At 42.4% G+C, this 14,843-nt stretch overlaps 1 protein-coding gene across 3 annotated transcripts in view; it reads left to right on the top strand.

Moving 5' to 3' along the window:
- The window catches only part of LOC138447680 (adhesion G protein-coupled receptor E1-like), a 908,650-nt gene that overhangs the window by 781,105 nt on the left and 112,702 nt on the right, over positions 1 to 14,843 (top strand). For 2 of the 3 annotated variants that reach the window (XM_069603943.1, XM_069603944.1), the window contains 2 exons: positions 10,055 to 10,240; positions 10,591 to 10,785. In XM_069603943.1, coding sequence (XP_069460044.1) covers positions 10,055 to 10,240; positions 10,591 to 10,785 — 381 coding nt within the window. The remainder of the gene's footprint in view (positions 1 to 10,054; positions 10,241 to 10,590; positions 10,786 to 14,843) is intronic. The other variant, XM_069603945.1, reaches the window with a different exon arrangement.

Consider the following 14,843-nt stretch of genomic DNA (forward strand, 5'->3'; position numbering starts at 1 on the left):
GCAACACATTGCAAGGTCCTTTCCTCTGACCCCCCCATGGTGCGCATCACGCGGGATCTGAAAGCAGTTCAGAAATGCCATAAATGAGAGGCAGCTGGCCTAACAAGCTGTTCTACATTGCCTGTACTCACATTTTGAACCTTTCTGATCCATTATTAGAGGCTCGTTACTACAGGACTCTAGAACTGAGCCTTGTCTAAAGCTTTTTAGGTAATTAGGTTTCTTAGTTATTCATTTTTCCTTATTGTTTTTGTTATTTTACTGGTCCAAAGAAATTCCCATCTTATCCAGAGATTTCATTTCCCAAACATAGGATCCAGGCTGGGCACATCACTGCACAGGTAATCCCGTGTTCAGGGAATTATTCTTGTATTAAGTTCTGCAGTGCTATTTGGGGTTTCAAGCTTGACTATCTCTGTTTGTTGTACGGAAGGGGGTGTGTCAAGTAGCACTCCTGCCTTTTGGGAATATGGAATATCCATGCCGTTTGTGCTAGCAATATGGGTAGGCTTTTCCTTGAGGGTAGGACAGCATTTTGTTCTGTGGCCCATGAGCATTCTCCAGTCATCCCAAAATCATTCCTCAAGGCTGACAGTTTATCTCTATCTCAGCATTTTAGTATTCCACTTCTGAGACCATATGTGGCAGATCTGAAGAAAGACGGGGCAGATTGAGGAGATTTTTTCATGGTCTTTATTAAAGAAATAAGTAAATGGCCTAACTTTCCCTATCACTGTGGGGTGTGCCCTACCTATTTTACTAATTAAGGTGCTTGTCAGTCATGAGTCCATTTCCAAAAGAATAAGTCCGCTGTCCACAGCTAACCTAGCTGACCCTACAGCTAGTTTAATAAACTAAGGTCAGGAGAATGACTCCCTTCCTCTAATAGTTGTGTTTTTACACCTTCACTTCTTTTAGAGTCCTGGTTATCATACCATTTTCAAATAGTCTCTTGTTATCCTTCGTATCAAGGTCCGTATTCCCTTTATGGGTCTGATAGTCTTTCTACCCTCTTTTATGGGGTTTTTGTTCCCCTTATTTGTATCTTTCGTTCTGGGTTAAAGTATTCTGAATATTCTGGTCTAATGCCGTCTCTCCCTGGGCTTCTGTTTTTCCCTGATAATTATTATTCAGCTTTTCCTAATGTAGACTTTCCTTTATAATGTTTATCCTGGGAACTTCTCTGGTTCTTATTTCATATTTATATCTCTCTATAACTTCAGACTCTTCATGTCTTGCAAAAGGGCTTACTTTACATTTCGCTTTCTCTCACTCTTTAAGATATCTGTGTTTCTCTTTATCACAGTGGCACAGTTCAACTTTATCAACTTGATTTGCCCACTTTCGTCATAGTTGCTGGCACGAGTTCCTCTGATGCTATAGCGAGTCCCCTTTAACTTCCCGGTCCCTGTTGTCCCTGTTACCCTCAGCTATTCGGGGGAACGTCTCAGGTGCTGTCAGGTACTTGGGACCCTCTCCTTCCTTGGCATTGCTTCTTGCTTTGCTTTCTTGGCATTCGCTTCTTGTGTGTTCCTCCCTTCTTTTCCACCTCTCAATGCCGGCAAGGTCGACCGGACCATTAATTGCATCCTCCGTCAGGTGATGTTGAATGGGCATAGTTGAATGGGCAGCCTACCCATCATGATTGATTTGTGGTCACGCCTCCACCAAGCGGATAAGCTTCCAGCATCTCTGCCTCTGAATCGAAGCAGTTTTGAATCCTGTGGGCTTCGTGCTTCAGATGTGGTCCACACAGGCGACCTCCGCTGTGTGCGTCTTCTGTCGTCTCTTTCTTTCCCTCTCGCTTTGCATGTCCTCTCTCTTCAATGTACTTGTCCCAGTTAATTGGAGACTAGGATTGAAAGAGGCAACTGTTCTTTCTTTCTCGTAGCGACATAAATTCACTTTCTCTTCATCATGGTATTGGAACTTGCAATTGTTTTGTATAGTAGTTGGTTCCATATAGGTCATCACGTTTAGGTCATCAGGGAGTTCCTGACAGGAACGAGAGTCCTTGCCCTCAAAATGGGAGTCTCTCCCGGTGAGGACCCACTTCCCTCAACCCTTACGGAGGGTGTTGGAAAGCGGGCTCACCTCCCTAGCCTCACAAGGAGGTGTTCCCCTTTGGGGAGAAGTCAATCAATCAATAAAAGCTTTATATGGCCATAAAATCATGAAAGCAATACAAACAATATACAATTGTATAGTGTAGCTTTGTATGAAGTAGGACGACATGCATGTTATTTGTACTGGCATGCCCAGTGGCAACTTTGACTACGGCAGCGCCTTCTGCCCTATCACAGTAACCCACAGGCCCCACATACCCACACTGCGTATGGCCTATTGTTCACTTTACACTATTTTAGAAACCAACATTGTGTACTCGTGCAGGTGTATTGGAACAAAGGAAATCAAAAAAGACTATGAACTTTATAATATTTGTTAATACTAAAAACAATAAAAAAACACACCACTGTTATACAATTACTGTGCACATATTATAAGGAGAGCATAGCTTGCAGCCTTAGCAAACAGAAGAACTGAATTAGTCATACTTTGCTTCAACAAAAGGAAATTACAAAGTCTTAACTGTTTCCATCCATTATATATTGGTTGTTAATAACCAAGCTCTGTATATGAATCGAGATGTTGCAAATACAACACAGATATTAGAAATAGTAGTGCCTCCCTTGAGCTTCGAATCCCAACATTATTTAAAATTGTTCTCAAGTATCTCTGCCTCAGCCTCAAGGTCTTAAGACAAATCAACATATAATGCAGTATATCTTCTTTTTTTAACATACAAAATGGAGATAAAGGGATGTAAGCTCACCACAGCCAACATCCCTAGCTGGAAGTGAAAATATAAAGATTTCTTATAAGCCGTACTAATTAGATCGGCATATATACAATTCCAGAGCTGAGCAGTCTGTTATCGATATACTCAGGGCAGGTGGACAGTTTCAGAGCATCACTAATTAGATAATTTCTCACCCAATTATTAATGGCTAAGCTTACTGTCTCTCTTCTGCTTATGTTACAAGAGATCGAATCTGTCCAAAGATTGCTCAAATTGAACTTGCATAGTCCTTTCTGTACATAAATCGGCCATTTAGAGCATCTGCCACCCTCTAAGCGTCATAGATGTACTAGCGCATCACAATAGGATCTTAGAGGACTTAGAGGCTTAGCGGAAGGATCCTTGCGCCACAGTCTTATCCAATATTTCACTGGATCAAACTCACCTTTTTCATCACAGTTAAGACACCTAAATCCAAGTAGAATAAAGAGGATGGCATACTCGAGGGCAAGAGTAACACTTTTCTTTAAAACTTCCTTTCACAGGATTGCAAGATGTTTAAATGCTTATAGCCCCATAATTCGGCCCATATACTGCTGTGCAACAGGAATGATTTGGGAATAGGTTAAGGGCAGGGAAATCTGCGTCCCTACCATGGCTCACAAAAAAGAGTTTATGGCCCCATTATATTTTTCCAGAGTCATTTTTGCTTTGACTATTTGTGGCTCCCAGCTTCCAAATTCCTGGAATCTAACCCCTAGGTAGTTAAAAATATCTACCCGCTGAAGCAAAACGTTTCCAATTTTGAAAGAGACTAATCCTTTTTTTGATCAGCCAGGCCGGAAAACCATAATGATTTTTCAACATTTAATGCCAGTTTTAGCTCTGGACATTTATTATCAAAGATTAATAAGGCCCTTTTTAGACCCACTGGGGTTGTCGAAATTATTTCTGCATCGTCTGCGGAGAAGAGCGCCAGATATGTTTCTATTGCCATTTTTGGGTAATTCTGGCACTCTTTCAGCAAGGCGTCAATTATTTTGTATGCATATATATATCCACTAAAATGCCCCTCGAGTGGTGCTCTGTGCCTACTGTCAGCGGGTGCTTTGTAAAAGGTTGTGGGCTAACCTTAATTGTAGCCAACTGGTGTTCTGCCTATAAGTGTTGTAACTAATATTGTGACAGCTCCCAAGGCAAAACAAAAATAACAAAGCACTGGATCCAACTTTAATGTTCACATTTTTTTATTAAAATGAAAAACAATTCAAAATGAAACAGTCACTCATATGTGCGCTGCAGATGAGTGGTTGTTTCATTTTTTAACAACTTTGTAGGCCCATTACTGCTGGACTTTGACTATGAATTGTTTTTAACTTTAATAAAAATGTTTGGACGGAAAAGTCATTATGGTTAAATTGCTAATCCCATAGGAAGAGCACTTTTTGGGCAGTTTATAACTTTGCTCCCCCTAGACGAATCTTCACCAAACTTTGCAAAAAAAGTATATGGCCCACTCTGAATTTATTTGCAAAGTTTAGTGAGGTTTGGTGCTGGGGGGGGCAAAGTTATAAGGGGGATCCCAAAATTTCTTATTTTCCCATACAGCTCAAAACGCCGGACGGATTTGCACCAAAGTTGTGGCAGGAGTAGCAGCTTCGTCCCGAAAGCATGCTATTGTTAATTTGATAGAAATCCGTCCAGTAGTTTTTTTTAAACCACTAAAAAGTAGGTCTAAAGGAATTAGTGATATCTATGTCCGCTTCTCGGACACATTTCCTTGTTCGCGTCACTGACAGGACACCAATTGGCCAATCGGATTGCCTCAGGTCCACGGTGTTAGGGAGAATTCTCTCTTTAGGCTGAATTCCCAAACCTAGTGAGTCCCCCAGCAGCTTTGCTGGATTTTTGGGGTTTGTTTTTTTCTCCTGCTAAGAGTGAGACTCTTTTCCTCCCACTCTTAGGCATGATTTGAGGTATGTCTTTGACTCTTTGTCTGCTTATGGGTTATGGAGTCTTTTACTCCATAGGGTATCATCTATTTTTTATGTGGGTTACACCGCACCCTCAGTGCAGTAACACAGGGGTGTCATAGTGACCCCCAAACATAGACTCCATACCTTGGGACTGACTACTGTCTCCCAGGGCATGTAAAGTCACCTTTCACTTTACTAGTCCAAAATTTTGAACAGAACAAGTACAAACCATCATATTGTGGAAGTACTGGAAGGGGTTATTTTATTGCCCCAAAGTCTGTTTTCAAGGGGGCACTGTCCAGTCCCTCCTTGTCGAGTTTCTGGCTGGTGGCAGTGGTTACCACGCAAAATATTCCACTGGAATATTTCCTATGGGATTTTCCCATTGATTTTAAACGCACCACTTTTTGGTGCAATGTTAAAGATACCGCCGGTTTATTTATTTAATATTAAATAAACGGTTGGGTCTTTTTGCCAGAACTCTTTTCTAAAATGGCGTTCGTGTCCGTCTCTGTAACTCTAACCAAGGTCGAGTCCTTTGTTCCACTTTTTGGCAGGCTTCTCCACAGAAGCCCTCCAAATGGTGCCACTCTGTCTGGGTTCCACAGTATGTGTGGGGTGGGGAATTGGCACCCTGGACTGGGTTGCCTTAGCAACCCAAGTCACACTCTATTCTGATTGGCCCAGTGGTGAGCCGCGCGGCTCACCACTTAGCATGTTTGAGTGACAGCTGGGCTGTTGAATAGGGGTTTTTCTGCATAAAAGCAAGGCCTTTGGGACTGGAACTTCAGAAGTCACCACAGGACCTAAGAATCCGAAGAGGGAAGAAGCTGAGCCATCTGCAACGATGACACCACCGGTGGAGCCCTGCTACAATGAACTTACCACTTTCCCAACGACAAGAGAAGATCTGCTGGACAAGTCTTCTTCCTTTGAGCTGGTGGGATCAACCAGTTCGCCCCTTTCGCCTTCCAAAGATGTCTCTTGGTTGAATCGCCCGTGCTAAGCACCCCGGTGGCCGCATAGCCAAGCTTCACCACTTTGACCGCGAATAAAGGAACACACCTTTCAACCGACGAACTCCGCGGCTGGTTTCATCCCTGTGCAGTGCATCACTCCACGTTTCCTCCTCGATGAGATCCTCTCTTCCCCTGGCCGAAACAATGAACTGCAACCACTGCCAGGAACAACTGCCACCGCTGGGGCTTCCTCTCTCTTTATGGTACTGTGTTCTGTCTGGCCTCCCTTTCTTCGGTTTGCCCAAGGTGACCATTAAATCCTTGGCTTTCCAAATGGGTTGGGCCCAGACCTTCTAACTTTAACCTCTTGATTCACCCCAACCTCTTTCTAACATTCTGCAAAGAGTTTTAGTGCATTTTAAACTGTGTGATCTTGGGCACATTTCGCTTTGCCCCATTTAAAGTGGACCTGGCCTATGAACTTTGACTCTACAGTGTATACTGCCTTTACTCCCTTGCTTTGAACTTCTAAAAGTGTTGGGACCTGTTTTATTTCTATGCTCTGCCTTTTTCTCTCCCTTTAACTTAACTATTGGAGTGCCATCTAGGTTACACGCTCACATCTGTTTTAACAAATCGTGGTGTTTTAACTCTGACTTGTCTAATAGTTATCAAGGGAGGTGGGTATACTTTACCTGACTGTGTTATAACTTGCTTTTGATTTAGAGTGCTAGTGTATTGCCAAAAGTGTGTTTTAAATAAATAATTATATACTTTTGATACAAAGCTCTGGTCAGTGTTTGTTTGCTCTTCTATGTTTTTAGCCCTATTGTGTATACTCTATATACTGCCCTACTCGTCTTGAGAGAAGTCTGACTGCTCAGCCACAGCTACCAGGTAAATCTGGGTGGTGCAGACTGCTATCAATTGGGTTTACTGCTTACTCCTATAGTCTTAATCTTCTTGCAGTGTTCCCCAAGGGAACTACACAGGATTCTGCTTAACACGCGGACATGCAACGTGTTCGCTGATTGGATGGTGAGTAGTAGTAAAAACATATTAAAAAACACAACATTGCACTTGTCAAATTTATCAAATAATCTCTGGGGAGGTGAGGGGTGATGAGGATTGGATGGGATATGGCTGCAAGAAGCAAAAAAAAACGGTGTTCGCGAACAGTCCTGTGAAAGTTTGCGGACACCTCTGAATTACAGGGTTGGTGAAATGCAGTTATTGAATGGCTTATAACTTTGGCGCCACTTAATGGAACTGCATGAAATTGTGCATGTATATTTCTGATCTGATTCTGAGTGAGTTCGCAAAGTTTGGTGGGATTCTGCCATGAGGGGGCAAAATTAGAGGGGGGGTCCCAAAATAATGTAAAGGTTTATAAATGTGGTGCCATTTGACAAAGCTACACTTAATTTGGGAAACTGATAATACATTTAGATGTACATGGGCCTCATTACGACCCAGGCGGTAAGTTACCGCCTGGGTCGTACCTTTACCACCATGGCGTAAACTACGTTTACGCCATGGTGGTTGGCGGACTTACCGCCCCATTCCGAGGTTGGCGGGGCGGTAAGTCCCCAATCCCCATTTACCCTTCCCCATTCCCATTTTTGCCCCATAGGGCATAATGGGAGTGGGGAAGGCGTTAATTACGCCACCGTAAATTACGGTGGCGTAATTAACATCAAGGTCCCTTAGCGCCATGGATTTTAACACCTGCTAAAAGCAGGTGTTAAAACCTCCATGGCGCTAAGGGACCTCGGAATCAGGCGGTAAGGGTCGGCGCTGTTTACGCCGCCGTAAAACCCTTACCGCCTGAGTCGTAATGAGGCCCCATGTTTTTGCAGAGTTTGGTGGGATTTTCTCAAGAGGGGGCAAAATTAGAGGGGGGGTCCCAAAATAATGTAAAGGCTTATAAATGAGGTGCCATTTGACGAATCTACACTTCATTTGGCAAACTGATAATAGATCTAGATGTACATGTTTTTGCGAAGTTTGGTGGGATTCTGTCAAGAAGGAGCAAAATTAGAGGGGGGTCCCAAAATATTGTAAAGGCTTATGATGCCATTTGACAAATCTATACAAATGTTTGCAAAAAGATTATAGATCTAGATATAGATGTTTTCGTAAAGTCTGAATGGATTTTGTCAAGTGGGGGCTAGGTTATATGACGATTGTATGTGCATACATTTGACACTTTTGAAAAAATAAAACATGGGTGGATTTCCAGCAAACTTGCGTAAGGACCATTGGCAAGGACGTACAAGCATGGTTTTGCAAATGTGCTAGTGTTTTATTATTTGACAAGCGTCATAATGTAGCTATAAAAAATAGCAGTATACCTTTAGTGACTGAGGGGTAGCCTGTGGCCATAGGCAGTGGCCAGATTGTCTGGGTCATGGAATAAGGTCATGATCCGGACAATCTGGCTACTGGCCATGACCACAGGGGACAAAACATAGTATTAAAGTGGCCATATCCACCTGGGACTGGCTTTGTGGTAAAGTTATTTGAAATTAGGGTAGATCTGAAAGGGAAGAAAAATGTGCTCATGGTGATATTCCCTGGTACGGAGGATGAACGCCACAATATTCCCATTAGCATAACACAAAATGCAAATGGAAATGTTGCAAAATCTTATTGACTCTATGTACTTTACTGAAAAATGTAAAGTAGATGGAGTCTGTACATTTGTTTTAGTTCTATTTTTTAACTGTGAACTTTGGTTCCTAAAGGAACATTTCTTTTGTTGTTTTGGATGTATTTTTTTTTTTTTGGCAAGAGAGCTAAGATCGAAAAGTGGGGAGGGAAATGAGGGAAGAGGCACCAAACACTAATATGGAGGGGCAAGTGGACAGGGGAAAAGGTTGTGCGTGTGTTACTTCTAAGGTGGGGGGCAGCGTTTCTTATGCTCCTTGATTACTGCAATGGCACTACCATGGGGAGGAGGGATGGCAATAGCTGATGCCATTTTAAGATAAATAGCAGTTTTGCTAAAAGTATGTACTGTGTACTAGATTGATAATGGATAATGAGTAGGAATAGATGTTGGAGCTGTGCAAGGGAAATTTTGAAGTTGAAAATTCCTAGATCAGTAGAAAATATAGTTCCAAACTGTCCGCGAAGCATGGATCTTATCGTGAAGTGCGGACGGGTTCTCGGACACGTCATCATGCCATGTGCCAGCATATGGTCATGTGGCACTGCCCGCAATGAAGTCAGATGTCCGTAGACGTCTACGGATGCAAAACTAGTTGAAATAGTTGCAAAAAGTGTATAGAAGTGTTAAGAATGATTCTAGAAGGTGGGACATGGCAGAGTTTTAAGGTGACACTTTGTAAAGTGAACACAAATATTGTTACATTTGGTAAGTATGATATTAGTAAGTTGTAGGAAAATAGCATGCACTGGTAAAAACCCATGAAATTCACAGAAAAAATGTTGTTAAAGGGACGCTATAGTGACGTTGGACTAATAAAAACCTATGAAATTCAATGAAAAAACTTTGTTAAGGGGACGTTATCGTTAAGTTGCACTAAAAAAAACCTATGAAATTCAATGAAAAAACTTTGTTAAGGGGACGTTATCGTTAAGTTGCACTAAAAAAAACCTATGAAATTCAATGAAAAAACTTTGTTAAAGGACATTATGGTTAAGTTGCACTAATAAAAACCTATGAAATTCAGTAAAAAATGTTGTTAAAAGGACGTTATGGTTACAAGTAAAATGGAAAACCCCCATAAATTCGCCAGTTATGGTAAGCTAAGCAACTATAACTCGCGCTACCACTGCTAAGACTAACACCCACGACATCAAGATGACATCACAAATATCATTGATGACATCACTGATTCATATTCACACCTAGATAATACTCAATAAAAGAGGATTCTTGACACCTGTGAAGTCAATGGCCACCTGTCCACTTCAATCAGCCCAGCCCTCACAAAAACATGCATGTTTCACATTTTGCTTTGATAGTTCTGTTAATTCAGTGGGAAATCAATTTCAAACCATCTATCCAACAAACCTCCCTGTCCACTGTTGTGATGATTGCACTATTCTCCTACGATGATACACCACTTCCCTACAATTGTAATCCATCACTACTCTGCTAGTCTAATTCACCACTGCCCTAACACTGTATCACACTGCATTCATTTGGCTATCCTACTACCCTTCTGCCGATGTTATCCATCCACTGAGATATGTTGTCTTGCATTCAATGACCATACCAACATCCCCTACTGTTGATAATCCCCATTCATTATTAAGTTTATAATTCTACACTGTGTCATTGTTAATAGGAAATGGAATTCATACACAATGTGATCTGTGTGTTTTGGAATGGCATTAAGGAAGGAGGCAGCTGGTCTCGCCATGGCTGTGAACTACTTGCCTCCAACAGCACTCACACGACTTGCAGCTGCAATCACCTCTCCAGCTTTGCCATCATCATGACTATCGATGAATTAAAGGAAGTCCATGGCCTGGTATGTAGATCAAGATTGAGAAATGAGAGCGAGAAGAAGAGCTTCACTGCGATTGGGGTTTCACGGGAATGACCTTATGGAAATTGGTTCATCCACGGTTTGAGAATGCTTAATGAATATTATACCCTGGTGAAAGAGTTAACATGGGTTCTATCAGAGGATGGTGATCGCTAGTCGCAGGATCGGTCCCAAGTTAATCACCCTTTAAGGATTTTATTGCAGAGGATGTAGTCACTGAGGTTCATAACATTGTTGTGTGCAACTTGAGTTTTTTCCTTGATCGGCTATCCGCCACAGAATTGGATACACCAGGAGAAAGTAATTGTGTGTTTTTTTCTGTTTCCTTAAAGGTCGTTCCTTCTTTGTCGATTATCACCTATGTTGGATTGACCTTTTCCTTGTTATGCCTCGGAATCGCTATCCTGACCTTCCTCTTCTGCCGGTCCAGCCGTAACACAAACACCACCATCCACCTGCATCTCTGTGCCTGCCTCTTCCTGGGACAACTCCTTTTTCTCACAGGAATTAATAGGACAAGTTATAAGGTAATGGATTTGATAGCTTCTCTCAGCCATCACATAGATACTTTGAAATAAAATGTGTGCAGTTCATAGCAGGTGGACTTTCAGAATGCTTCAGCTTTTTGATACACTGTGTGGAAAAGATGCAAAAGAAGGAGGCAGTTCCAGTGCGGTCTGCCTTGAATGTGATCTCACCTACACTTATACCCCATGCACTTGAACTATAACACATCAGTCATGGAATGATGGTCCTTAGCGTATAGTTAGCCATTTGGCAGAGGGGACGCAGAAAAGGGACCCACCATGCAGAATTATATGTGGATACCATAGGGTCTATGAACGTCAAATCAGACAAAAGACTCAGGAGTCGGATTGGAGATGGACAAGGCCAGGTACACTTTGATGTAGGTTTGCAAACCATGTACAACAATACCCCCTATCATCCCACCACCCTGACTAAACTCTGACTAAACCCAATTCACCTGCTCCTTATATTCCCTCATGGTCTGGTCTCCCATAACACCCGTAACTTTCGGGTGACCTCTCCCACCCCCCAAGGGAAACAGTGCTGTCTATTGTTCACATCCGTTGTCCGTCACCAATTGTTATATTGTCCTGTGTTGTCACGTGATCATCCTGCTCTGGGTCAGTCCCTCCATTCTGACAAGATCTGGCGTAGACCTCCTTTGACAAGGGGCGTGGGCCAACATCTCCTGATTCACTTCTGGTCGAGAATAAGCATCCATTGTCTGGGCCGGCAGGATCCATGATGAAGGCTCAGATGGCCTTCACCCAGTGCGCCCAAGTACCTCAAAAAGTCAATTGTGGATGCTCTTGGGATAAGTATTGCCTATTGGTAATCGAGTAGGGGATTTCCCTATGCAATGCCAGCTCTAATAAAAATAAAAATAACAAACTCTCGGGCACATACACAAAGAGAATAACAATATTGACACATGAATCTACCCCCAGACACCTCCCATATCGATTTTATTATCCATTATGATCCTAGTTGTCATATAGTCATTGTGGCATAATCATCACTAAAATCACACCCCACAGGTCATCAGTGTTCACAGATCCCCCCTTTTGCACTTAATTCGTAACTATCTAGCTGATATGACTATGCACTCCTGCACTACATGCCCAGTTCGCCCGTTGTTTGTTTTCACAGGGTATTCTACTCTAACCTACTTCCATCTATGGCCCAATCCTGATTTTCTTTTGTGCAGGTGAACCATCTAACTTTTCTTTGTGGTTTTCCAATAAATACCATTCTCTTAATGATTTGTAGACATTTGCAGCAGTTTCTTTAACTCTTGTTGCAGCTTTTCACTTTCCTGCTGCATTTCTAACAAAACAAAGGAGGGGCTTAGGTCGGAGCCAGACAGAGGAGGTTTTTTGTGTATCACCACAGATTATGACTGGTGACTGGAAAACATTATGAGACCTACTGTGGTGGTAATATAAGGTTGTTCTGTCACTTCTTATATCCCTCAACATATATTGTGGCTGTTCGATGAGCTGCCACACATGCTTCTTTTTCCTTATATAAAGGCTCTAAAACCAATTCTGGACAGAAAACAGTAAAATGATTAGTACATGTATGATTAGTAAAGTGCATATCCGATTCTGGGGACTCTACTAACTCTACATATTGGTCCTTTTCACAAAATAATGTTCTTCCTACCAAACTATATCCAGATCCTTCACCTTTCCAACTCTATTTCCAACCCATACTATTTGACCCTCACTTAGTTTACTCAAGTATTGCAAAGGTGGGGGCTGTAAAGGCCAAAACTCCCAATTTGAACCAATACTGAACCACAAATTAGGGGTCATTCCCGGGTCAGAGATCAGGTATCTGGAGGCATTGTTTTTACTCCCCTAACTTCGTGGTGGGTCACCCACTCCCAGTTACATCCTGCCCAGGGTCCTGGCTGTATTCTGCTGGCCAGCACCCAAAGTCCTTTTATTGTCCCATGTGCAGTGAATGAGCACTCTTTCTTCACACTACCAGCCACTGTACTTCCCGAAATGTTTCCATGGCCACAGGCATTCGGGCATCCCTGAGTCATTCATCTACAACCGGGGCCAGCTGCTATGTTGCTTATCCCCCCTGACCGATAATACTTGGGTATTCAGTTAATCCTGCACCTCTTCACACGACATGTCCCATCCCAGTGGTCTTCCTGTTTCCAGCACGCCATCCATCTGTTTCTGTAGTGCTGTTTTAGTAAGATGGCTTATAGACTCAATCACACGCATCTGACTGATTAGTACCTCACAACCCGCCACTTCTGCCCCTGATGTGAGCACCATTGCTTTTTTGAGTTGAACTGATCGACCTTCTAAATGTGTGCCTTTATATATGCCCCACATTACAAGTGCAGTATTAGCCACACTCCACCTCCTGTCTAACACTTACATTTTATGTCGATCTTCCGACAATTCCTCCTGTTGTTGGCCAGTCGAATAGCAACCCCCCACAGCTGAAAAGTGGGCAAAGGAACAGTAAGAAAAACATTGCTAATGTTGCATTCAATAATATATCTATATCCTGCTCTATCCAGATTCAATACCGTGTTATACCACTATCATTGGTGATAACCTAACAAGCAAACAATAAATAAATAAATAAACCTGAGTATATATAAAAAGTTCTCTTTTTTCCATCTCTGATGACTGCAAATGGTGAATCATTGTACATTTTCTGTTTTCTGTGCTATCTGAAAAATAGCACTGGGCATTAGTTGAGTTTGAACACACCCTCACCAACCTAGTACTGTTTTTCCATTTACTGTGTTGAACAAATAACACTCCAGATCTTCAATCTCACAATGCCCTGGCACCACCACTTTGCGTATAGCAATGTGCCATCCCATGGTGCTGATGTCCCAGACACACAGCACCACTAGGCAAACAAATTTGAACTACCAAATAAAGAGCACTACCAAATACATCCATTGTGTCACCGGACACATGAAGCATCAGTCCCAAGCACACATGCCTCACAAACCAGGCTCACAGAAGCTCCTTGATCAGTGATGAGAACCACTGAAGAATCAGTAAATAGAATCAACCTACAGTTATATTGATTCCTAAGTCTAATGTTGTTCCTATACCCGTAAATATGTCTATTGTCACAGATGGCACAAGAATCAATCCAACTTTCAGGGGCAGTTCAATTGTTTTTAATTGATAATTCGATGGGCCCAAGACTGTCCATCTCTCGCTCATCTAAACGCATCTCCTCCCTAGCCCAGACGTCCTTAGCCCCTGGTTAGTATCTAGTCATTGTTTCATCATCAGTGTGCTAATCGCTAAATGAGCTGCAATGGCAACCTAAAGACCCTTGACCTTATCTCTCGAAACTGCCTCAGGGACTTTGTAACCTTTTGCTACTCGACCAGTTGTTAGTGTTCTAAATGGACTTAGGAATTGTGCCTTGCAGACACCCTGTGAGACTTGATGTTTATTTTCTATGCTCACTCTCTCTGTTCTCTTTCTCTCTACACTCCCTTTCCACTGCACCTGCCTTAACTTTCTCCTCTCCTCTGTCCCTTCAATGTCTCTCGCTCGTTCTAGGCAGCACCTCCACCCTTTGCTGCTTCTCCTATTCCACTGTCACTTCCTCCTCCACTCTATCACGTTTTCTTATACACCATTGCTCTCTCCTCTACACCACCACTGAATTCCCAACACTCCTACTCCCTCCTCCACATTACTACTCCACAGTGGTGGTTGGTGAATTTTTAAACTAGAGGGACGTATGCTTGTCTAATATTTGGGAGTGACCAAACACAGTGAGGGAGCCTACACACGACAAGAGGGGCTTGGATGGGTCCCTCCCTCTTGAGAACATTAAATTAAAATGGTGGGTCAATTGGTGCATTTGACAGCACTTTCTGTGAACAAATGGGTAAAAAGCCACATCGTTTGAAACCAATTTTGTATGGTAGCAATAGATGCAAGTTACCAACAGTGTGCAGGACCATTTACCAATGCATTTTCATGATGCTTTTGCACACAACATATGCCATTATATAAAACCGTTTCATGCTGGCGGTGCCCATGCATGT

Source organism: Ambystoma mexicanum, chromosome 3q (assembly GCF_040938575.1).
Source record: "Ambystoma mexicanum isolate Mex_15411 chromosome 3q, UKY_AmexF1_1, whole genome shotgun sequence".
NCBI classification, from domain to species: domain Eukaryota; kingdom Metazoa; phylum Chordata; class Amphibia; order Caudata; family Ambystomatidae; genus Ambystoma; species Ambystoma mexicanum.